This window comes from Mastomys coucha, unplaced genomic scaffold, assembly GCF_008632895.1.
Source record: "Mastomys coucha isolate ucsf_1 unplaced genomic scaffold, UCSF_Mcou_1 pScaffold21, whole genome shotgun sequence".
NCBI lineage: Eukaryota > Metazoa > Chordata > Mammalia > Rodentia > Muridae > Mastomys > Mastomys coucha.
Window position 1 is genome coordinate 168,476,719 of NW_022196904.1, and position 23,425 is coordinate 168,500,143.

The 23,425-nt window shown below is 45.0% G+C and overlaps 2 protein-coding genes, 1 long non-coding RNA gene and 1 other non-coding gene across 4 annotated transcripts in view; 2 read left to right on the top strand and 2 right to left on the bottom strand.

Moving 5' to 3' along the window:
- Positions 1-1,529, top strand: part of Kif11 (kinesin family member 11) — a 38,996-nt gene extending 37,467 nt beyond the window's left edge. The window contains exon 22 of the mRNA XM_031390193.1: positions 553-1,529. Within this exon, the coding sequence (XP_031246053.1) occupies positions 553-684 (132 nt within the window). The 3' untranslated portion in view covers positions 685-1,529. The remainder of the gene's footprint in view (positions 1-552) is intronic.
- On the bottom strand, positions 5-111 carry LOC116104199. Its single transcript, XR_004123735.1, has one exon. It is a non-coding gene; the product is annotated as a U6 spliceosomal RNA (small nuclear RNA).
- Positions 1,530-14,802: 13,273 nt separating the features above from the next.
- Positions 14,803-18,238, bottom strand: LOC116103794. Its single transcript, XR_004123582.1, has 2 exons — positions 16,949-18,238; positions 14,803-16,500 (listed from the first exon to the last, which is right to left on the bottom strand). It is a non-coding gene; the product is annotated as an uncharacterized LOC116103794 (long non-coding RNA).
- On the top strand, positions 17,406-23,164 carry Hhex (hematopoietically expressed homeobox). The gene is made up of 4 exons (XM_031390194.1): positions 17,406-17,940; positions 19,900-20,078; positions 20,253-20,303; positions 22,062-23,164. The coding sequence occupies exons 1-4, from the start codon at positions 17,577-17,579 to the stop codon at positions 22,281-22,283; spliced, it is 816 nt and encodes a 271-aa protein (XP_031246054.1). The 5' UTR covers positions 17,406-17,576; the 3' UTR covers positions 22,284-23,164.
- Positions 23,165-23,425: the final 261 nt, after the last annotated feature.

Genomic DNA, 23,425 nt, shown 5'->3' on the forward strand with positions numbered 1-23,425 from the left:
TTTTTTTAATATGGAGCGCTTCACGATTTTGTGTGTCATCCTTGCACAGGGGCCATGCTAAGCTTCTCTGTATTGTTCCAATTTTAGTATATGTGCTGCTGAAGCGAGCACGAGAACCATTGTCTTAAAGGGAAATTTGTAATTATGTTTTAGAAATAATGCAAAAAAGTAGTATTTTTTGCCAGGTAGTGGTGGCACATGCCTTTAAGCCCAGTACTCAGGAGAGAGAGAGGCAGGCGGATTTCTGTGAGTTCAAGGGCAGTCTGCTCTATAGAGCGAGTTCCAGGAGCCAGGGCTACACAGAGAAACCCTGCCAACAAACAAAAAAGCAATTCTTTCTACTTCCATTACTGGTAAAATAAAGAAGGCCTTAACTTGGTTTTTTTTTTTTTTTTTTTTTAAATTGGCTCAAATTTGTGTTGAACCTTTGTGTTTCGTGGTTTTCAAATTTAAACCTTAGCCTGTAATGCATAGAACTTTGATAATAAAATGTTAGAATGTCTAGTAAATGTTACATTATTGTGACTTCATTTCTCCCCCTTAAATCCACAGCATAAAAAGCCACATGGAAAAGACAAAGAAAACAGAGGCCTTAACACAGTGGAAAAATGTAAAGTGGAAGAGGTCTCGGAGCACTCCATCTCCAAGAGTAGACTGCCGCTGCGCGCCTCCATAAACCTCTAGCTGATCTGAGGCTTACAACCTGAAACTCCACAGTCTGAAGCTATGTACAGATGAAAATGGGACAGACTGTATGAGGGCCCACAGTACCTGTAGTTGAATTGAAAGTCTTTTTTATAGTCCCTGTAGTCCAAGTATGTAGTAAGCTGGGTGCCATTTGGGATTTACATTGAATATGTATGTGCTTCTAGCTTTTTATATAAGGAAGCTCTTCTGTAACAAGTAAGCATTTTTCTTGTATATAATTAAATACCAAGTATATGGAAACCGTTGTTCCAGATTTAGACTTGTACTGGCGAATGCCACCTCCTTTGCTGTCTGGCTGAGGCTGAGTTTAGTGTGTATTCCCTACCACTAACCAGCCCTTTCCCACTAACTAGCCCTTTCTCACTAACCAGCCCTTTCTAGCTGTCTTCTGCTCACTTCTCCCTTTTCCTGTCACTTAACCATTTGTAGGCCTACAGAAAGGTTTCCTTATTATGAGAAACCAAAGGTTTTACCTAGAAATCTTAGATTTCATTGATTACCTCTACAATCATTGTCAAAAATAAACCTGACCCTAGAAGTACCCTTCCTTCCGAGCTCTTCATTTGTTCCTCCCTTGATATGCACTCATCTCATTCCTTCCTGAGGTCTGACACCTGTCGCCAGCCTCTCTGCACTGTGAGGGGACCTGTCTAAAGCTCCAACTCACCCTTTGAGGCCCCACTCTAAGGTCTGTGTCTCTTAGGAATGACAAGATGGTTTTTAAACTACCAATTATGACTATAACTTCTATTTTGTTTATATTTTAAAACTTTATTCCTTGTATATAATAAAAATGTATGTATACATTATCTCTATTGAAATATTAACCCTTGTTGTTTCGATCTGACAACCCTGTTTCTGGAAGTTGGCCTTTTCAAGATGAAGCAGAGCACCTATCTAAAAGGAATGCATGTAGAGAGCAACTGGGTCACATCAAGTTCGGTGTGAACGGTTCAGAGTGATGTGACTTGTTATATTTTTGACACATGACACAGTCTCACTGTGTAGCTCAGGCTGGCTTTGTCACTATGCAGCAGGACAATCCTTTGTCACCCTTCCAAGGCCTGGGGCTACAGGAATCATCACTATGCCTGGCTTTAGAGATATGACTTTGTGACTAAGAACTAACCCTTAGTAGAAAATTAGAAAAGATGCTACTTTAAGAAATTGATTTTCTTGTGCCATTTCTCCAGCTCATTGTAGAAATAGAAATGTCATTTTTCTTTAAGATTTATTTATTTATTTTATGTGTATGAGTACACTGTAGCTGTACAGATGGCCATGAGCCATCATGTGGCTGTTGGGAATTGAACTCAGGAAGGCCCTGCTCTCTCTGGCCCTGCTTGCTCCTCTGGTCCCACTTGATCCAGCCCCGGTCACTCGGGCATAATACATTGTAGCTGTCTTCAGACACACCAGAAGAGGGCGTCAGATCTCATTACAGGTGGTTTTGAGCCACCATGTGGTTGCTGGGATCCGAACTCAGGACCTTCAGAAGAGCAGTCAGTGTTCTTACCCACTGAGCCACCTCGTCAGCCCTAGAAATGTTACTTTAACAACAATAATGGATAAATTTTTCTGTGAACAGATGTCAACCTAATCTGTGGATATTATCTAATATGCTTTTGATAAATCTCTAATTGGTAATTGTTTTTAAATTTTTTTAATTAAATTATTTTAATTTTTTGTCCTGCCTGCCTGTATTTGTGTACTACTTTCTATGCTTGGTATGCTTGGAGGCCAAAGATCCCCTGAAACTGGAGTTAGGACCATTGTGGGCTACCATGTGTGCAGACAGAGCTCTTAGTCCCCCTCCGAGCCACCTCCCTAGCCCTGGAATTTGTTTCCTTTCCTTGCTTGCCCATAATTTCTTATCTAGCAGTGGTATTTATAGTGGTGAAACTCCTAAAACAGACTTCTGCATAGGCCCTGCCAAGGAAGACGGCAGGCACACAATGCGCTCTAAGCACATGGACCTTGGACATATGATGTGTATATGGGGAAAGACCCCCACCATGCAAAACCCGAAGTACAGCTTATGTCTTCCTGCCTAGTCGTTCTCCCAAATGGCACTGCAACTTGTTTAACTGCCTGGCAAGCCACTGAATAGCAAAAGTAATACCCAGAGCTATAACTTACCTTCATGCGTGGTATCAGGCAATCAACCAAGTGTGGAATCAGCAAAAATGGAAGTGTTGCATGGCATAGTGGCAAAGGTTCATAATTGTGGAACTGGGTCAGCTGAAGAAGGAGGATCATAAGTTTAAGGCTAGCCTGGGCTACATAGTAGAAACCTGGTCAAAAACAAGCAAACAAGAACGCCTTAGTAGATAACTTCAAGGACTTAAACTTTCCAGTGAACGATTTAGCACTTGCCCAAACTCTAGAGACAGTCAAAGGTTCAGCTACCAAGCACGTGCTGAATCGGAAAAAGGACAGAATGAAGCAACAGTTGGCCTTTTTCCCAGTCTCCAGCTTGAAGCGTCTGCAACAGTTGTGCAGTTGCAGCCATAAGGCCTAAGGTGATGGCTCTACTGAAAGTGGCATGAGGATTTTGAGTGTGGATCCCTGGTACCCACCCCAAGCCAAGCAGGGCCTAGCAACAGGCATCTGTAGCCCTGGGCCTTGAGAACAGGGTGGGTCCCTAGAGCTGACTGAACAATGGATAAAGTCCTTGCACATAATCCACAGCACGAGCATACAAGAAGATGGGGTCCTGGCCTGGTGATGTTGGTGGCTTTAGTTCCTAAGGAATAGAGAGAAGTTCATTCTTAAAAACCTGTCTGGAGCAATCTGAAGGACAGGCAGACCCTGTTGGATTAGCTCAAACAGAGTGGGAAACAGTTCTCACACAGTACAGCACAGGTGAACAACCCACCTGTGGCAGTTACAGTCAGGTAAAGAAAGACGCTCATATATATAGCCTGAAGGTAAGCAGTGGAGAGGATTGAGAAAGTTATGAACATGGCCAAAGTGAGTGGCACACGGGCTGGAGAGGTGGCTCAGCGGGTAACAGCATCGACTGCTCTTCTGAAGGTCGTTGAGTTCAAATCCCAGTAACCACATGGTGGCTCACAACCACCTGATGCCCTCTTCTGGTGCCTCGGATGTGACCAGAGGTCCTAAAGTCAATTCCTAACAACCAGATGAAGGCTCACAACTATCTGTACAGCTAAAAATATGTGAGTGGCACACACAGATCTTCAAGAACACGGCTTCTTGAAGGCTTGGGCGAGAAAATAAGGTGAAGGTAGATGTTAAATGGCCAGAAGATTCATTGAAAGTGTGACCCAACACAGCTAATGGTATTTTCTTTATTTTACTTTTAGGTGTCTGGTCTTCAAGGAAACTTCATTAAACATTTTTCTTTTATGTGTATATGCACGGATAATGTGCATATTCATGCAGGTGTCCTTGGGAGACCAGAAGGTGTTATATCCCTGGAGCTGTGGTTGTAAGCTGCCAGCGTCCTGGGATCTGAACACAGGTCCTCTTGTAAGAGGAGCAAATCCTCATAAGAGCTGAGCCACCTCTCTAGCTCCTTCAAGAAAACTTCTGTTGCTATAGTTTAGAAAGGTCATTATGTCCCTACAGCCACAGCAAGCAACAGAAACAAAGCCTGGGTGGAGAATTTGATTTGTGGTTAGTACGTTATGATATTCAACCTGTTCAACTTTAAAACATAAAAAAGCAATCTGCTGGGCGGTGGTGGCGCATGCCTTTAATCCCAGCACTTGGGAGGCAGAGGCAGGTGGATTTCTGGTCTACAGAGTGAGTTCCAGGACAGCCAGGGATATACAGAGAAACCCTGTCTTGGAAAAAAAAAAAAAAGCAGTCTGAAAGGTGGGAAGAAGTAAGCACCATCCATTCACAGGAGAAAGGAACAGAAACTGAGGAAACTTCCTGAAGGTGGTGTCACAATTTTTAAGCAAAAACCAAAGTATTTATTAGTACTTGGGGCTCGTGTACATACTGTAATGTTTAAGCCAGGTTAGGCATACAGGCATTTCATACTCACGGTAAAAAAAACTTTGGAATTTTAAGCTTGAGAGATACTGTGTAGGTTTGTTATTGTTTTGTTTTCTTTCTTTAAACAACTTCCGTAATATTCTTACTCTGAATTAAATTCGAAGTAGGGACATGTGCCATGGTATGCACGTGGGAGGTCAGGGGACTGCTTCATGTGGCTGGTTTCCTCCTTCCACCTCTATGTGGGTTCCCAGGTTTGCTCTGTTGGAGAGCTAGTGCCCTGAACTTACCCACTGAACTGCTTCCCATTCTCCTAAGTTCAAAGCCAGCCTGGGAAACATGAGACTGTCATGTAGCCAAAGGTGAGCTTCAGTGTCTTGTCATCCTGCCTCTGCTTCCCAACTACTAGGATCAGAGGTGGATGCTACCCCAGTGGGTGTCTGCACAGTGCATTATATTGGTTATAATTATCCTATTCTGGAATATCCAAAGCTCATGACAGCCTGGAGTTTAGTACTAGACAAAATTTTAAAATCAACTCTTAATTATTCTCAAAGAGCCAAAGTAATACAGGAAACTCTCCTTGAGTTGAGAATATATGTAGGTGAGTATAGGTGAAACCACTATGAAAAGAAGCTGTAAAAGTCAAAGATGACACTCGGGGTTCCAGTGGTCAGTGTAAACAAGTATGGGATAATAAAGTGAAGCTCAGAGTATTCTAGGTTATCCAATGAGAGACCTTTGGGGCATCATCAAACAGCTATTTGCAAAACTGGTCCTAAGACAGCAGAGATGGGTACAGAAAGGACATTTAAGCAATAATGTTCAAAACAGTTGAGATGGGTTATAACTTTCCAATCTATACAACTAAGGAGTTGTATAGCTTGAACTCCAAACATGATAAACTCAGAAGAAAGTCACATCGACACACAGTATAATGAAACTCTCCAGAGCTGAAGACAAGCTTCTCGCAAGCTCCTTACGGGGAGGGGAAGGCTACTGGTGTCCTCGTGGTGATCTTGATATGCAGTCTATGGTAATATAAAGCAAAATCACTGTAAGAGCAAGGGTTTGTAGGCTATTGTTATAACATTGGTATTAATCTAGGAAAACAAGTTTTTGCAACCGCTGGGCCATGCTCTGTGTGTGTGTGTGTGTGTTATATGTGTGTGCACACTGCACATAACATGGGATGGGTAGAGGTCAGAGAACAACTTGTATGAATCGTTCTCCCAACCGTGATGGTCCTAGTGATCTAAGGTTATTACCTGAAGCGGTCTTGCTGGCCACACCCTTGTTTTTCTAATGGTCCCACCTTCCAAATTCCTTCACTTCTCTCTATCTTCCATTGATCGATATCTTTTAGATTCTTACCAGTTCAAAATCTTTGCCGACTTTAGTCTGATTTTGTGCCTTCCAGGTAGATTCTCAATGTAAAGATCCAAAAAGGTAAGATTTGAAAACCTGTTATGCCACACACACTCATCTACTCTAGTCACATCCAAAATATCAGGGGTAAAATCCTGATTAAAGATAAGAGGCAATAAGGATCCAAAAGGAGTTCTGTGCCTCCTGGATATTCAGACAGTCGCTGGTATCTCCTAACTTAGATGTGTTCCAGATCAGTCTTTCCAACCGTCAACACGGCCTCATAATTAGGCATAAAGGTACCCCAAGAAATGATTCGTAAATGGCTAGATTGGGCATTGTTTCCTGGCCAATACAATGTTACTAACCTATCCTAGTTTAATACCAAGCTGTCCATAACTTGGAATTTCTCTCAAGGAATCTGCCTCACCAGAGCTAGCAACAGAGGTCTAGCACATTCCTTAGGGTAATAGATAGTTCACAATAGTTAGAAATGTTTTGCATACTAGAGAGTAATGAAGGGCTTCCACTCAAGGACATTAGTTAGAAGTGTTAGGTCAGAACCCTAGTCATTGCCTCCAGCAAAACCAGAGAATTAGAATAGGAATACCAAATTAGCCCCAGCGGGGAGGACACCATTGCTCTTCCGCCTGCTTCACAACTGGATAAGTGATCTTGGTCAGTAAGATCACTGGCTTTGATGTGACTGTCACCTGCCTACGTGACTCTTGTCATCTGCCCTGCTTTCTGTATACCATATAAGCCGGCTTTTCACTTGGTCCAGGACTTGAACTTGGACTCGCATGCAGGACTAGCACTAGAACTTAGATGGGCTGGACTCAGATTCATGCAGTCCGCAGTCCCCCAGACCCAGAGCACTTGGGCCCAGGGAATACAGCACCAGTCCAGAGGAGATAGCTACTGCTTTAGACCCAGTGTGTTTTAGATGGCCTCAGATGTACCTTAACTGCTGAGCTGCCAGATTTACCATCTCTCTTTTGCAATGACTGTAAAAGTCTGATGCCATTTTTAAGAAATACATTCAGATCCTGTACTTCGTGTGTCGTCTCTGCCATCATTTCTTCGCCTACGCCTTGTCGACCTGACTAGGACCCCGTTTCTCTTGCGGGTTGAGGGAGGCCCAGATCAGCCGGCCTGCAGCAATGTTATATCTAATCTTACTTGGAATCTTTTGCTTGGAAGGGAATTTAAAATCTTGCTACTAATGCCTTGGCTCGGAAAACCAGCTAAGAGGTCAGTGGTTGTTTGAGACGGTTTTGTATAGCCTAGGCTGGTTTCCCTGTAGCCAAAGATTACCTTGAATCTTTTTTTTTTAAGATTTATTTACTTATTTATTCATTCATTTATTTATATGAGTACACCATTGCTCTCTTCAGACACACCAGAAGAGGGCATCAGATCCCATTACAGATGGTTGTGAGCCACCATGTATGTGGTTACTGGGAATTGAACTCAGGACCTCTGGAAGAGCAGTTGGTGCTCTTAACTCTTCAGTCCTACCTTGGAACTTCTAATCCTGTTGCCTTTACCTCATGAGTGCTGGGATTATAGGCCAGTGCCACAATGCCAGGTTCATATGAGGATTGAACCAGGGCTTCATAAGTGCCAGGCAAGCACTCTGCCAACTGAGCTCCATCCCCAGCCTGAGGCAAGAGGTTTGGTTCTGCTGGTGCGTAGTGGTGAGCACACCTGGGACACTTTCCCTTTAAGTCCTCATTGAATCACAGACTGGGTGATTCAGTAAATCAGAATTTAAATAATAAAAAGCAAAACACTAACAACAACAACAAAAACTTTATTATTATTTTATGTGTGGTTTGCCTGCCTATCTGCCTGTGCACCATGTTCATGTAGTGTCTGTCCTCAGAAGCTGGAAGAAAATGCTGGGTCCCTGGAACTGGTGTTTGTGGGTGAGCCACTGTGTGGGTGCTGGGAAGCAAACTCAGGCCCTCTGCAAAAGCAGTCAGTGCTCTAACCTCTGACCCATCACTCCAGTCCCCTTAAGAATCAACTGATTTTTTTGCTGGGTGGTGGCGTCGGCACACACCTTTAATCCCAGCACTTGGGAGGCAGAGGCAGGCGGATTTCTGAGTTTGAGGCCAGCCTGGTCTACAGAGTGAGATCCAGGAAAGCCAGGGCTATACAGAGAAACCCTGTCTCAAAAAAAAAAAAAAAAAAAAAAATTGGGCTGTAGAGATGGCCCAGCAGTTAAGAGTACTGACTGCTCTTCCAGAGGTCCTCAGTTCCTAGCAACCATATTGGTGGCTCACAACCATCTGTAATGAGATCTGATGCCCCGACTTCTGGTGTGTCTGAAGACAGCTACAGTGTACTTATATATATTAAATAAATCTTTTTAAAAAAAATTTAGGAGAGACGGCTCAGCAGTTAAGAGCACTGTCTGCTCTTCCAGAAGTCCCAGCATCCACCACATGGTGGTTCACAAACGCCTGTAGGTCCAGTTCCAGGGAATATGATGTCCTCTTTTGACCTCCACAGGCAGTGCACATACATAGTACACAGACATACATGCCTCAAAACACTCCTACACATAAAATAAATAAATCTTAAAAATACATATTAAACTCAAAAAACAAATTTTATATATATATATATATAAAATTAAATATTATATAATGTATTGGGCATAGTGCTACATGTCTCTAATCGTAGCACCTGGGAGGTTGAGACAAATGGATCTCTGTGATTTTGTTTGAAGCCAAGCCAGCCAGGGCTATATAGTGATATTCTGTCTCAAAAACAAAACAAAATACCCTGGAGAGGTGGCTTAGTGGTTAAGAGTACTTGTTTCTCTTGCAGAGGACCTGGGTTCAGTTCCCAGCACCCCCACGGCAGCTCACAACTATCTATAACTCCAGTTCCAGAGGATCCAATGCCTCTTCTGGCCCCAAAGACTTGGGAGAACCTGGGGATTGCTGGTCCTTCATCACTGCTGTGATGTCATTGTCAGTGGTAGGAATTGTAAAATTCCCATGGCAACCATTTACTAAGTGCTTACTATATGCCAGAAATTTGCAAGTTAACAATGTATTTAACCTTCACATGTTGGTCTGAAGCTATGTATTTAGATGCTAAATTCTATACCCAAGACCTGGTTGCTCCAAGATGCACAAATTCAACACACACACACACACACACACACACACACACACACACCAGCTTTTGTTGTACAAACCTTGCTCCTCAAATTAATTGATCAATAAAAGGTGATTGGGCAGTAGAGTGAGAAAGGCAGGACTTGAGGATGGAGTGAGGGGTCTCAGGAGAGAGCAGGGGAGGAGAACAGAAGAGACAAGGAGAGCGAGAAGCCCCATGAGAGGAGGTAGACCATGAGCATGTGACCAGGAGAAACAGCAAGTGATAAGGGACATACAGCTGGAACATAAGTTAGAATAGCTCCCAAACCTGCCCAATATAGACTTACAGCTTGTAAAAAAAACACCAGGATTGTTGTCTTTTATACGGAATAGCTAGAATATAATATTTACATTCACAACAACATCAAATGGTAAAAAGGCATCCATCTAATCCCATTGCTACACTGAAGGAAATGGGAACCTAAAGATGCTAAGAAAGCTGTGGGTGTAGCTCAGTGGTGGAATGTGGGCTTGATCACCAGCATTACAGAACAACATCAGAATGCACAAGAGCCAGCAAGATGGATTAGTGGGTAAAAGCACTTTATACAGGCTGGGCGGTGGTGGCACACGTCTTTAGTTCCAGCACTTGGGAGGCAGAGGCAGGTGGATTTCTGAGTTTGAGGCCAGCTTGGTCTACAGAGTGAGTACCAGGACAGCCAGGGCTACACAGAAAAACCCTGTTTCGAAAAACCAAAAATAAATAAATAAATAAATAAAAAGCTCTTTATACAAAAGCCCAATGACCTTAGATTGATTCTCTACCCATTTAAAGATTCAAAAAATATATATTAATCTCCTACTGTATGTCAGCTTGGGTAACAACTGGATTCAAATTTCAAAAGGCAAAAACTGGGGGCTTTGTAACACCACTTCCTATTTCATCCTCTGGCGTGTTCCCACCATTGTCTGTGTCCTTCCTCTATCATTTCCTATTTGTTTCTGAGACCTATGCTTTCAGGTAGGAATTTTGCTTTTAGGTCTAACCTATGTGTGAGTAATATTTTCCCGATTCTCCTAATAAACCCAGAATCTGTTAATGAGCTAGTTTGAAATAATTTCACATCCAGGGAAAATGCAATCTCCGAAAGTCAAACAGATTGACTTGTTTGACAGATGTGCAGTCCCTCCAGATCCAGCAGGTAGAGTGGGTGAGCTCACTGCTGCTGCATGCAGATGCCTCTGGTTTTCTAGATGGCTCCGCGGCTCCCCGGCTCCCCACCCTTCACAGCCCCTCAGTGTTCCCTCACCTTCTTCATCTCTGTCTCTGTATCTCTCTGTCTGTCGTCTCTGTCTCTCTTCCTCTCCCTCCATTCCTCCCTCCCTTTCTTTCTCTGTCTGTCTCCCTCCCTCCCTCCTTTCCTCCCTCTCCCCTCCCTCTCTGTCTCTGTCTGTGTCTCTGTCTCCCTCTCTCTCTCACACACACACACCCTCACACATACACAGTCTCTTGACTTCCTTATGGTCTTTCAACATTGGTTGTCTTTTCTCTTTTCTCAGAATAGAATCTTTAGAGCCAAGGATGGGGCCATTTGGTCCCCATAGTCTCCCAAATGACTTCATGAAATCTTAAAAAACAACAACAATAAAAACAAAAAAAAAAAACAAAAAACAAACAAACACAAAAAACAATCAAGATCAGAATCTAGACTTTTTTTTTTTCTTGTTCCTTGGCAATCAAATCCATCTTTCTGGAGGGTTGGGGTGGGGATCCAGTGGGGCAAGTTGGTGCGTTGATTAGAAGAACTCATGATTCAGACAGTAAGAGTCCTGCTTTGTCATTTCTGCCACCACCTCATGGGCTGTCACCTAGGAGTCTGACGGTGCATCCTTAGATTTAGATTATCTGTTAAGATTTCACTTTTGCTGTTGTAAAGCTTGTTGAAACTCTAGGTTGCATACGTAAGGCTTCCAGATGACATCCTTTCCTCATTAAAAGAACCACTAATGTGAAATACTACTTTAGCGAGATCATTTACATACTATGCTACTCAACCCTTCTTTTTCTCCTTGGGCTGGGGGAGATAGCTCAGTGGTTAAGGCACTTGCTGAGCAAGCACCTGTGTTCGGGTCCCCAGAGCCCTGATAAATGCTGAGTGGACATGGCAGCTTATTTGTAATTCCAGGAGAGACAAGGGCAAGACTAGCCATATTGGTGAGATCTGGGTTCAATTGGGAGATTCTGGCCCCCCCACACACACCCACACACTTGACTTTTTTCAGAGACTGTTTCTCTGTGCAGCTCTGCCTGTCTTGGACCACCCTTAGACCAGGCTGGCCTCAAACTCATAGATCCACCTACTTCTACCTCCTGAGTAGTAATCTCTTCCTGGGTGTGCCCCACTACATCTGGCTAAATAATATTCTATTGTGCAGATATACTACATTTTTATTTATCCACATTTGGATTGTTCACTTTGGGTATTGTGTCTCCATTGTCAAAATAATAATTTTAACATTATTAACACTGTTAGAATAATTGTTAAAAACAAGCTGTTGTGTGAACATAATTATCATTTCTTGAGTCTAAACCTAAGGGTGGAACTTTAGTAGCCCACTGAACCAGCCTGGTTTTATGGGCACAGGAACTGTGTGTGTAACCATGCGGAGAATAAGGCTGTTTTCCCATTTCAGTTTACATTGCTGCCCCCAAGATATAAGGATTCCAAACACTACGTCCCCATTAGCCCTTGTTTTTGCAGACTTCTTGTGGCTGTCCTGTGTAAAGTGATGTCTTACTGTGGTTTTGATTTGCACTTATTTCCTTGATGACTAATGGTGTTGAACATCTCTTTGTGCGCTTACTAGCCACCTCTATCTAATTTTCTGGAGAAATGCTTACTCAGATCTTGTACCCAATTTAAAAAAAATTGGTGCGCTTATTATTCAGTTCATCACCTTTTACACTGTACAAATACCATAAACTATATAGTCTGTGGGCAGTAAAACCCACCCGCGGTAGAGTGCTGTGCAGCGTGTGTGGTAGCTTAGAAAATGTGGAAAGGGAATGTGGGTGAATCTGCCACAGTGAGAGCCCATGCCCTCTGTTCTTTCAGACTTTGATATCATCCACGTCACGGACTAAATATCTGTATTTAATATATTAGTTCAAATAAATACCCTAAAACTCTACTTAGCTTTTGTCAAATATTACATATGATAAAAATAATATGAGGCTTAATAAATCGTTCATTCCAACAACTGAAGGGAATGTACCTTTCAATGTAAATGCAGACAGAACCAAATTGCAATAGCAAAACTCACTGATGTGTTCGAGCACAGCTAATTCAAAAGTTTAACTCTATGTAGACTTAATTGATGAAAACAAGTTGCAGGAGTTTACCTCAGTTCTCAGCTGGTAAGCGAAAGGCCAGAACTACTTTTTCCTCCTGCAAAATTCGTTCTCTTGCACAGTAACAATGACTAAAATAAATGGCACCAAATTTTTGGCGAGTCTTGTTTAATTCGGCATATAATTAAAATCTCATGTAGCCTTATTGGCTTTAGTATCCAGCAGAGAGAAAATATTGAAACTCCAAGAGATTTTGAATTAAATAGCTACAGCAGTTTTGTTTTATTAGTTCTGACTGTGTGAAAAAAAAATCATAAGGACAGCTTTGGAAAAACTGACTTCTTTTAGAGCCCCAAATGACTTTTAAAACAATAAAACAAACTATAAAGCCTACACAAGTGATATTAAAATTATGAAGTTCAAGAAATGTGACATTCACAAATGTGGTTGTAATTTTTTTTTTTTTTTAACTACAGCAAAGTGGCCATGGATCTATTGGGTTTTGAAAAGGCAGTGTTATATAGTTTAGCAGAATTAAGTGCTTCAATTTGCTGGTGAGGATTATGTAGCTGGGTTGGAATGTCAGAAGCAATACCTCTAAGGTCTCCACCCACTTTCCAGGGTCTGTGGCTGCAGCAGAGAGAGGATGATGCACCTTAACCGGCGATGACTTCGCTGTCCTGCAGTAGTGGTTATTCCCCAGCACCTTAATGTTTACTTTTGGAAGGTTTACAGATTTCCATCTTTGTGGCTGGTAGCTGCATCAATAAAAGAGGACCATAAACCCATCCGTTCCTGAAGAGGAGAATAAAGGGGTTTGGGTAAGGACCCTAAGTGACCTGCTTTAATCATTCGGTGGTTCCAAAAGTGGGGGAGAAGACTTCAAAAGACGGAACAAGTTAGGGAAATAGTTCATGAGGAAGAACAGTTTCCTGCTAGTTCAACGAGGTGGGTATTCAAATAACATCTTTTGAAGACTCATTTGAACTTCAAATAATAACAGTCCTTACGTAACTTGGTCCCCAGAGTCTTTCTGGAACCTAAACCACACTGAATTTTCCATCAGGGCAGGTGCTGAGAGTGGTCAGCGGTGGGGTCACCTGTGGAGACCGGGATTGGATAAGAATCCTCCACCACAGTCTCCAAAGACAAGGCACTAGGGAAATTGTATAGAGACCTAATGAATAATTAACAACAACACAAAACCTTTTAAAGTTGAGTGGTACCAGGTGTGGTGGCTCACGCCTCTAATCCTAATTATCTGAGACGTTGAGGCAGGAGGCTCTCAAATTCAAGTTCACCCTGGATAACTTAGCAAGACCCTGCCTCAAAACAAAAAAAGGGGAGGATGGAGTTGTGGCTCAGTTGATAGGTTTTTTTTTTTTTTTTTTTTGAGTTTGTTGTTGTTGTTGTTTCTGAGACAGGGTCTCTCTGTATAGCCCTGGCTGTCCTAGAACTTACTTTGTAGACCAGGCTGGCCTTGAACCCAGAAATCCTCCTGCTTCTGCCTCTCAAGTGCTGGGAGTAAAGTTTTGTTGTTGTTGTTGTTGTGTTTTGTCTGACATGCATGAAGCCCTGGGTTTGATTCTTAGTGCTACATAAACCAGGAGGAGCATGTGCCTGTAACCCCAGCACTTTGGGAGGTGTAGGCAGAAGGATGAACGTTCGAGATCATCCTTGCCTACATATTGAGTTAGAGGCCTGTCTGAACTACTACATAAGACCCTGTCTGAAACGTAGAATTAAATTGAAGGTAGCAAAGTATAGAGCATTTGCCTATCATGTGCAAGGCTCTGGCTTCAATCCCCAGTAATAAATACCCAACTAACAAAACAGTCCGTGAGAATGAAACCTGCGTATGTGCTAAGTCCACAGAGGCCAGAAGACAGTGTCAGATTACTGGAGTTACAGGCAGTTGTGAGTTTCCGAATATGGGTGCTAGGAAGTGAACTTGGATCCTCTGAGAGAGCATGTGCTCTTAAACAGTGAGCTGTCTCTCCAGCCCCATGTCTGTTTTTTAATCATTTATTTGTATGTGTGTGTGCCTGCTTGAATACATGAGCACTATTTGTATGCAGTGCCCTCAGAGGCCAGCAGAGAGCATCTGGGACAGAGCCTGGGTCCTCTGCAACTAACTCTTACTACTAAGCCATTTCTCCAGTCACCTTTATGCTTGTTCTGCATGTGCACAGGCGGCCAAATGCCACAGCCAGTGCATGTGTGGTCACAGAGTCACAGAGACACCACGTCTCACGATCAAACTCATTCGGTTTGGAGACCAGAGCCTTTATCCATTGAGCCATCTCTGACCCAGAGCTTTAATTATTTTAACATACAAACTTAGACTTCTTCCTTTCTAGTTTGTATACTGAAAACTTTGAAAGCTACCGTGCAGTTAAGACTACAACACAACAGAAACCTGTACGTTCTTCACCTCAACTCACCAATTAGCATTCTGCAACGCTTGGTTTACTCCCTTCTTGATGTGTACAGATGTATACCTTTGCAGCTGTGTACTTATGAGTAACTACACGCTTTGTAGAATGAGGTACTCGAAGGTCACAGGTGTCATGGCCCACATTCTTAAAATGCTTCAGTTTGCATCTTAGTTGTCCGTTTCCAATTTGTAACACACAAGATCAAAATCACACCTAACAGTATACCAGTGAAATATTGCCAGCTATGCACAATTCATATTTATTCCGATTTTTACCCCCAAAGAACTGCCTTAATTCTGTAAGAGCTTGCCGGAATCCTCATCTTCAATGTTTCACTCAATACCTGTGTGTCTAACGAGTCTTTCCTGAACCAATAAAACTTTCTACACTAAAAAGTATCTCATAGTTATTGTGTCTGATGTGTGTTTTGGGCACTCCAGCTATGGGGCTACAGATGTCTCTCTTTCCATCCCTCCCCCCTCCCCATGTGTGGTCGGAAGTTTGACCTTGAGTCCTTACAGTTTGCAGCATTAGGGAGACAATCTCCCATAGGCTGAGCCACCTCACTGGCCTCTTCCAGTTTTCCCACCCACCACTCCTGTGTTTCCCGTGAGTTCAATGGACTCAGAAATAGCATAATTTACTATGTATCTTCTCAACTGTTGCGTATAAGGCGGGATGGCAAGCAGAGGGTAACTGTGGAATCGGTTCTTCCTTCCACCATGTCTTCCGTGGATCCAAGCTCAGGTGGCCAGGCTAGCCCCTCGACGACGACGACATAATTTTCAAGGCTTAAATAACCCGGGGTTTGCCCACCGGAAGCCCCTTCAAGCAGTCTATTGTCTTCTCAAGGTGTCTGGCCAAGATGTCTTTGTGCTCACCTGAAACCTCACAAGGTTCAGTTCTCCAGTTATTCGGAAGTCTGCTCTCTTTCCAGTCCTGTCCGAAGTTAAACTTGCTTTCCTTCTATGGTTCCCATAACAGAGCGAACACACGGAGATGTATCCTTACTAGCCCCCCAAGGTTTTAATTCAAATACCAGCGCTTCTCGCACTCACTGGTTTGTCTGTGCTAGTGGCTTTTGTCTGTCATTATTCTGATAGATGCCAGTGACTCCATTCCCGAGCAGTTTGGAACCTTTATGTCAAGTCCCAAATGGGTCAGGTGAGAAAAGCCCAGGGCAATAAACTGACCCAGACTGAACTCAAGCGCTTGGAGTCACTCCTCACACCCTAGGCTCGTTGACACCTACTTATCTTTCAAACATTATTTCCTTTCGGAAGACTTTCCCTTTCTCGAAGTGACTCTCTCCTTTACCCCAAACGAGGGGCTGGAGCTCCCTAGGGTTTCCGACCCTTACACACGATTTCTCCCTCGTCTATAGGTTACTGTGTTCGCTTCCTGCTTCCACCAGGGCACAGGCTGTCGCTCTCATTTGTTAATGACGCACAGTTGTTAGTTGCTCAAGAAAATAATATTCGAAGTGAAACTCGGACCCAGGTCCTCTGGCTACCAGTTTTCTCTTTCACCTTCAGTCCCGTGGCAGCTGAAGATGCAATTCCAAAGGATAAAACTTAATATCTCAATTGAAAAAAAAAAAGTCAGTTTTTTTTTCTATTAATAGAAGACCTTAACAGAAACTGCCCAACTCAAGGTGTGGTCACCGCGGGAGGGCGTCCATCAAGAAAATGCCCCTTTGCCCCAGAGGTGATCGAAGCCGCACAGAGCCAAGGGAGGCCACAGTGCCCAGCGCGCCGTGGCTTTGAATAGAAAACACGTGTAAAACCTCAGAGGCCGGCTGCGTGCAGCTGTGTCTTTCGGGGCCCGGGGACAGAGGTCTAGGAGCACCTCCCACCCCCACTGGATCGAAGAGGCTTTGCCCCTGTTCTGCGCCACACGATCAAGGTCTTGTCTTGATACCGGTCTGGCGCAGATTCCGTTAGCATCTGGGGAGGTGGCTGAGTTAGGGGTCCTCAAATAAGAGCCTGGAGCACCTGCAACCGGAGCTGTCAGGACCGGTCTGGGACGCAGTCAACCGCTAGGGTCTTCTCCTGGAGCTCCGAGCTGCCGAGGCCCCCCCCCCTCCCGTTCTAAACAGTGCCACCGTTACCCCCAAGAAGCGCAGCCTCCTGGGAGGTGGCTCTGGCGCCCGCAGGTGCCGTCCTGCCGCCCGCAGAGTCCCATCGCTTCTCCAGGTGCCAGAGGCTGCCGGAGTTTCAGCAGTGGCGCCATCCCGCTGCGATCCGCGCCCCCCCACCCCCAGGCGCCTGCCGCGTGTTCTCCTCTTCGACGGTCGCAGCGACTCTCTCTAAATGCTTGAGCCTCTGGGAGCCCCTGCGGCGGAGGAGCACCCCGGCAGAGGGTCTCTGGAGCTCGGCCACCGGAGCGTCTCGGGGGGCGGGAGCTGGGCCGGCGGGGGCGGGTCGGAGCGGGGGCGGAGGGGGGGCGGAGGCGAGTCCGAGGCCCGCGCCATTGGCCGCAGGGCTTGGCGGCAGGAAGGGGACCGAGCGCGGCCCCACCCCGCGGCTGCCCGAGCCTATCGCCTGGAGCGCAGAGCACAAATAAATGTAGCCGCGGCGGCGCCGGCGGGCAGCTCTCTCCGAGGGGCTCCGAGTCCGAGCCATGCAGTTCCCGCACCCGGGGCCCGCGGCTGCGCCCGCCGTGGGAGTCCCGCTGTACGCGCCCACGCCGCTGCTGCAGCCGGCTCACCCGACACCCTTCTACATCGACGACATCCTGGGTCGCGGGCCCGCCGCCCCCACGCCCACTCCCACGCTGCCGTCCCCCAACTCCTCCTTCACCAGCCTCGTGTCCTCCTACCGGACCCCGGTGTACGAGCCCACGCCGGTCCACCCCGCCTTCTCGCACCACCCCGCCGCCGCGCTGGCCGCCGCCTACGGCCCCGGTGGCTTCGGAGGCCCTCTGTACCCGTTCCCGCGGACGGTGAACGACTACACGCACGCCCTACTCCGCCACGACCCCCTGGGTAAGGCGGCCGGGGCCGAGCGAGGGCGTCCGTGAGGAAGGCGCTCCCGGCCGGGTGGCAGGCAGCGCGCGGGAGGCGGCAGGGGCGGACGGGAGGCGCAGTGGAAAGTTGCGGCGAGCGCTCGGAGCGAGCGGGCGAGCGGGTGCGCGCGGGGACCGGAGGCGCGGGGCCCCCCGGCGGCGCGCTGCCGGTGCTGGGACGCTCGGCGACTCAGATTGCTTTTCCTGCACCTTGCGAGCGAGCGTAATCGGGAGAGACCTGGGGCTTCTGGGGAAGTGGAGGAGGGCGGCCTTGGCCACGCGTGTCGGCCCGGGAGGGGCTCCCTTAGCGAGCAGCACCGGGAAGAGGACGTCGGGGCGCCCCGAGCCTGGCCCCTGCAGGGCAGGGAGAGCTGCCCGCCCGGGCGGTTCCTGGGCTGGGCTTGGTTCAACAAGCTTGTGCAGTGAAGGAGCCTGACCCTTTCCGTTCATACAGGAAATCTTGAGTTCTCGATAGGAGTAAATCTGGTTTCTGAAGCTGTTAAGTGTTTTCCTGGCTGCATGAAGCAGACCCTTCCCCCGGAGTAGTGCACGCTGCTGATTATTTTATCGACATCCTCAATACAGACAAATTCAGGAAACACTCGACGTCTGATAGCCAGGATCCGTTTTTCTGATATTGTTCATTTCCTCTGTGTGGGATGTGACTTTATGGCAGCTAAAATAACCAGTTGCTTCCTCTCTGCCTCTCCCCCCACCCCCCATCTTTGGAGGCTGTTTTGCACCAAGTCTGAAGCCTGACGCAAGCAAAATCTCGAAAAAACAATACCAGCTTTCAAAATGTTTAGGTGTAGGCCTGCGGACATAGGGACGGAAGGACGGACAGACGCACCACCATCACTTTGGAGTAGGAAAAGTGTAGACCCCGAACAGATACGAAGGGCTCACATTGACTGCATGGGATTTTCGAGACTTGTCCCTACAATATTCCTAAAAATAAATAACCAGCGGTGACCGGTTTCAGGACCTCAGTCCCTCTTAGCCAGTGTGGTCTAGCTTGAATAAGAGGGGGCTTGCCAGAGTTTAAAGTCAACAGCTTGGCAGCTTAACTGGGGACTTCGGAGACAATTAACATTTTAATGAATTGGCATTATTAAAGAGCGGCCTCCGGCTCTACTCTCTTCTCACCGCTACAGGGATTTGGGTGTGAGTGTTATAATTTTGTACATAAAATTTGTATTTAAAAGTTTCAGCGTGCAGAATGTGTGTGTGACCGGTTCCAATTCTGTACCCTCTGGGGCAAGAGGGGTCCCGGGCAAACGTTTTTCACATAGCTTGCCCTGGTTTCCTTGGGTTTCTGCTAGGCCTGAGCAGAAGGAAGCAAAGTTTTTTTTTTTTTGAGACAGACCAACAGGAAACACATTGACGGAAATGTTGCCATAGCCCACGGGGTGGCTTTAACTGGCCGCCCCCGCAGGCCGAGTGTGAAATCAGAGGCGGCCGGGCGCGCTCCAGCCACATCGGAGGCCCCACTCGAGGCCTAACCCCGGCGCCCTGCGAGCGCTTCTGTGCAGCCAGGTCTTGGGAAATGTAACAACCTTGCTCCTCTCGTAAATGCGCACGCTGCGTCTTTTGCAAAAGTTAGTGCCTACAGAAGAGTCGAGTCAGTTAAATAAGGTTTAAGCCCGGCAGGGGTTCTTTTGGGGGTTGAAAAGATGTGTTTACTTTTAGCCACAGGTGTGTTGGGCGGGTAGTTCGGTGTCTTGAGTATCCAGAGGTGATCTGAGTGGTAGAACGGTTTAGCTGACCTTGTGTGCGTTGGTGCGGAGCGTGGAAACCATCTATATACCTGAGCGTGTATGTGATGGGAACACGGTTGCTTTCTGGCCTCCCCGATGGTGTCACTTGGGACCAGGTAGGTCTGGGAACTCTTCAGAAGGGCCCCAGGGCCTTGGTTAACCACAGCTCTTCTGGCCCACAGGCAAGCCCTTGCTCTGGAGCCCCTTCCTACAGCGGCCTCTGCACAAAAGGAAAGGCGGTCAAGTGAGATTCTCCAACGACCAGACCATCGAGCTGGAGAAAAAGTTCGAGACTCAGAAATACCTCTCCCCACCTGAGAGAAAGCGTCTGGCCAAGATGTTGCAGCTCAGCGAGAGACAGGTCAGGTTCCCCTCAACTCCCAAGTACAAGGCTTGAATCTAGCTATGGGAAAAAGCCGCTGTGCTGAAGGCACATTCTGCCCAGGCCCAGCTGCAGGGCCCCAAAGCCCCAGTCCCTGCTCCTTGGGTCTCTTGGGATTTGGGACTTTCTGCAAACCTGCTTTCTTTTCTGTAGGTCAAAACCTGGTTTCAGAATCGCCGAGCTAAATGGAGAAGACTGAAACAGGTATCGACATGGCTCTGTTTCTATGGAAATAAATGTTTGTATCAAGTTATCTAAATGCGGAGCCCTGTTATGGGTTGTATGCAAAAGTCATTTGGGAGACTATTTAACCTCTTCACCTTGATTAAAAAAGCAAATACTCCTGCTGAAATTCAGGATGAGTTGCTCAGGTGTCACTAATGCTAAAAGCACCTAATGTAGTTCCTATATCCATTATGCCAGGGTTTCACACACCGGCCAGTAAACTGCCTGGCTAATTGTTTTATAAACCCCATATGTTGTTTATCTCATTAACGCAGGAAAGATAAAGTAATTGACAGTAAATGACTTAAGTAGTTATCTTTGGGAGAAAATTGTTTCTTTTATTTACACACCCATAATAAAACCAGGCAGGACTCAAAGGTAAATATAAAGAAACAAACACTTTTAAGTCCTATTTGCACTTTTTAAGAAAGAAGACTTAAAAGAGTTTTAAAAGTTATTATCCATCCTTTGCCAGCTCTTAAAATGAATATGAAACCCACAAAGAAATGTCCACACCTGTTTAGAAAGTAACTTAAACTTCCTAATAGTATTTCAATGACCTTGTTAAGAAATATGTGAGACAGAGGAAGGGCCCAGTCATCCTCCAGAGCAGCCCTGTTGACTTAGAGCTAAACTTTTGATTTTGCTGTCCCAATCTGGATGTTTCCAGAGTTATCTGACAGCTGCTGAATGGTTCATCTGGCAGGAATAACAATGAGGATGGTTTGAAACAAAACAGTTTAGTAATGGGGAAAGTTTCTTTTTTTTTAAAAAAAAATAGCTGTCCAAAGAACATATTGAAACAACGAAATTAACTTCCTGGGGCTTCATTGTCCTTAAATATTTGAGGATTCCCTCTCTCTGACCATGTACATCCTTTGCAAACTTGGTGACTAGAGAATGACAGTGTTTATATATAATATTTACAGTCATATTAGATAGGCGTTTACATGCTTAAAAGTCCACTGGCTGGAATTGGCTTGGAACTAGTTTCCCAAGGACTTTTAAAACAGTGCTTTCTATGTAATATGGAAAAACATTTTTTTCCCAGAAAATTTTGCCTAGATTTTAGGCAAATTGCAAAATCTCTTATCAATATTATTTTGGTTCTGTGATTTTTTTTTTGTCACAATTTTGTAGTTTGGTGCATATTTACGCATGTGTGTGCTCACAAATTTACTTGAGAAAAAAAATGGAAAAGGATTCATCCTAATACTTTTGCAGCCTCTTAATTTAGTTTATGTTGTTCTTCTCCTCCTCCTTCTCTCCCTCTTCCTCCTCCCTCTCCTCTTTTTTAGCAGGTTAGGTCTTTGTATAACAAACCCTGCTATTAATGATTGTTCTTTTAAAAATGCTAGAAGACCCTGTTTGGGGCAATATCTAAAGAATAAGAACACCGTTGTCTGAATTGAACTGAGTTTTTTGTTTTTTTGTTTGTTTGTTTGTTTGTTTGTTTTTGTTTTGTTTTCTTTTTGTCTTCTTTTTTCTCTCCTAAACTTCTGCAAATCTTGAACTCACAGGTCTGTGATAAGTGTATGATCTCTCTCTGGTGTGATTTCTTCCCTCTTCGTTAAGTGGGGAAACAAATCACAAATGTATCTTCTTAGTAAAAAGATTTTAACGACAATAGTTGCTAAACTAAACTTTGTAGGCATGTTAAAGGCTGAAAAAAATAAACAAACAAACCCAACTTTGATTGCTGTGTCTCTGCTCTCACCATCTGCATCTTCAACCCAGGAGAATCCTCAAAGCAACAAAAAGGACGAGTTGGACAGTTTGGACACTTCCTGTGACCAAGGCCAAGACTTGCCCAGCGAACAGAATAAAGGTGCCTCTTTGGATAGTTCTCAGTGTTCACCCTCCCCGGCCTCTCAGGAAGACCCGGACTCTGAGATCTCCGAGGATTCTGACCAGGAAGTGGACATCGAGGGAGATAAAGGCTACTTTAATGCTGGATGACAGTCACTGGCCACGACAGTGTTCAGAGACTGGACTTTAGAATAATGTTTTGCTACAGACAAACTGGAAAATTCTAAGAGAGAGAAAGAAATATCATTTTTTTCTAGAGTTTTGAAAATACCTGGTGCACTGGCTAATTAACAAACATGCGTTGCATTGAGACCTTTAATTTTGGTTTAACGTATGGTATCTATACCAGTTTTAAGTTGTTTTGATAAAGTGACTAAATGTGACCTCATTTTTAAAAAGTGAATTATTTCTATTTATGAGAAGTAATTTGAACTTTTGTCTAAAGCCTAAATTATAACCTTAGAGGTCTTAGGAGGCAATTCTCATTCCTAAGTCTGTAGCTATTCCCTCGACTTCAGAGGTGCACTTAGAGAGGGGGCTGATATTTGGGAATTCATGGAACACTTTCAAAGGGCACACTCGACTTTTACATGACATCCTACATTGCTGCCTTAACTCCAAAACCATTTCAGAGCACTTGGCTCCTGGAGTCTGCTCTCATAAGCAAGATAGTAGATAAGATTCTTAAAATCTTGTTTTGCTCAGCCCGTGCCTCTGACCTGGGTGTTGTTAAAGGATGGCGAAGTCCCTATAGGCAGGGAAATTGACTCATTTGTGACTGATCTCACATCAACTAGAAATAGCAGGACAATTCAATGTAAGTAGATTGTAGATAGTATGTTTTATAGAAACTGTGTCTATAACATGTATATAGCATTATTTGTTGTAAAAACCCTGCCAAAATGATGTTTGATTTTTTTTTTTAATTTAATGAATTAACTTGCGTGTACATTCATCATCGGATGAATGACCCTGTTGGAATTCTCATTCTTTGGTTAAAATACCGAAACATGACACCTGAAGAGCCTTGGCGTGTGCTTGCCATAGTGAATATGAGAGATGGGATGCCCACTTCCTGGAATATCAATTTGAGCTTTCTTTGCTGGGGCTTGTGTGTGTGTGTGTGTGTGTGTTGGGGACCAAGCAGGGTGGGTTGGAGCTGCCACTGAGCACCATCGATTGGTGTGTGCGGCCACCGTCCTTGACCAGTGAGTGAGTCAACAGTGTGTCACACTCAGCGGGAGCCTGGCTGCTGTACTCTTTGGGGCAAGGTAGGGATTGGAGGGGGGGCC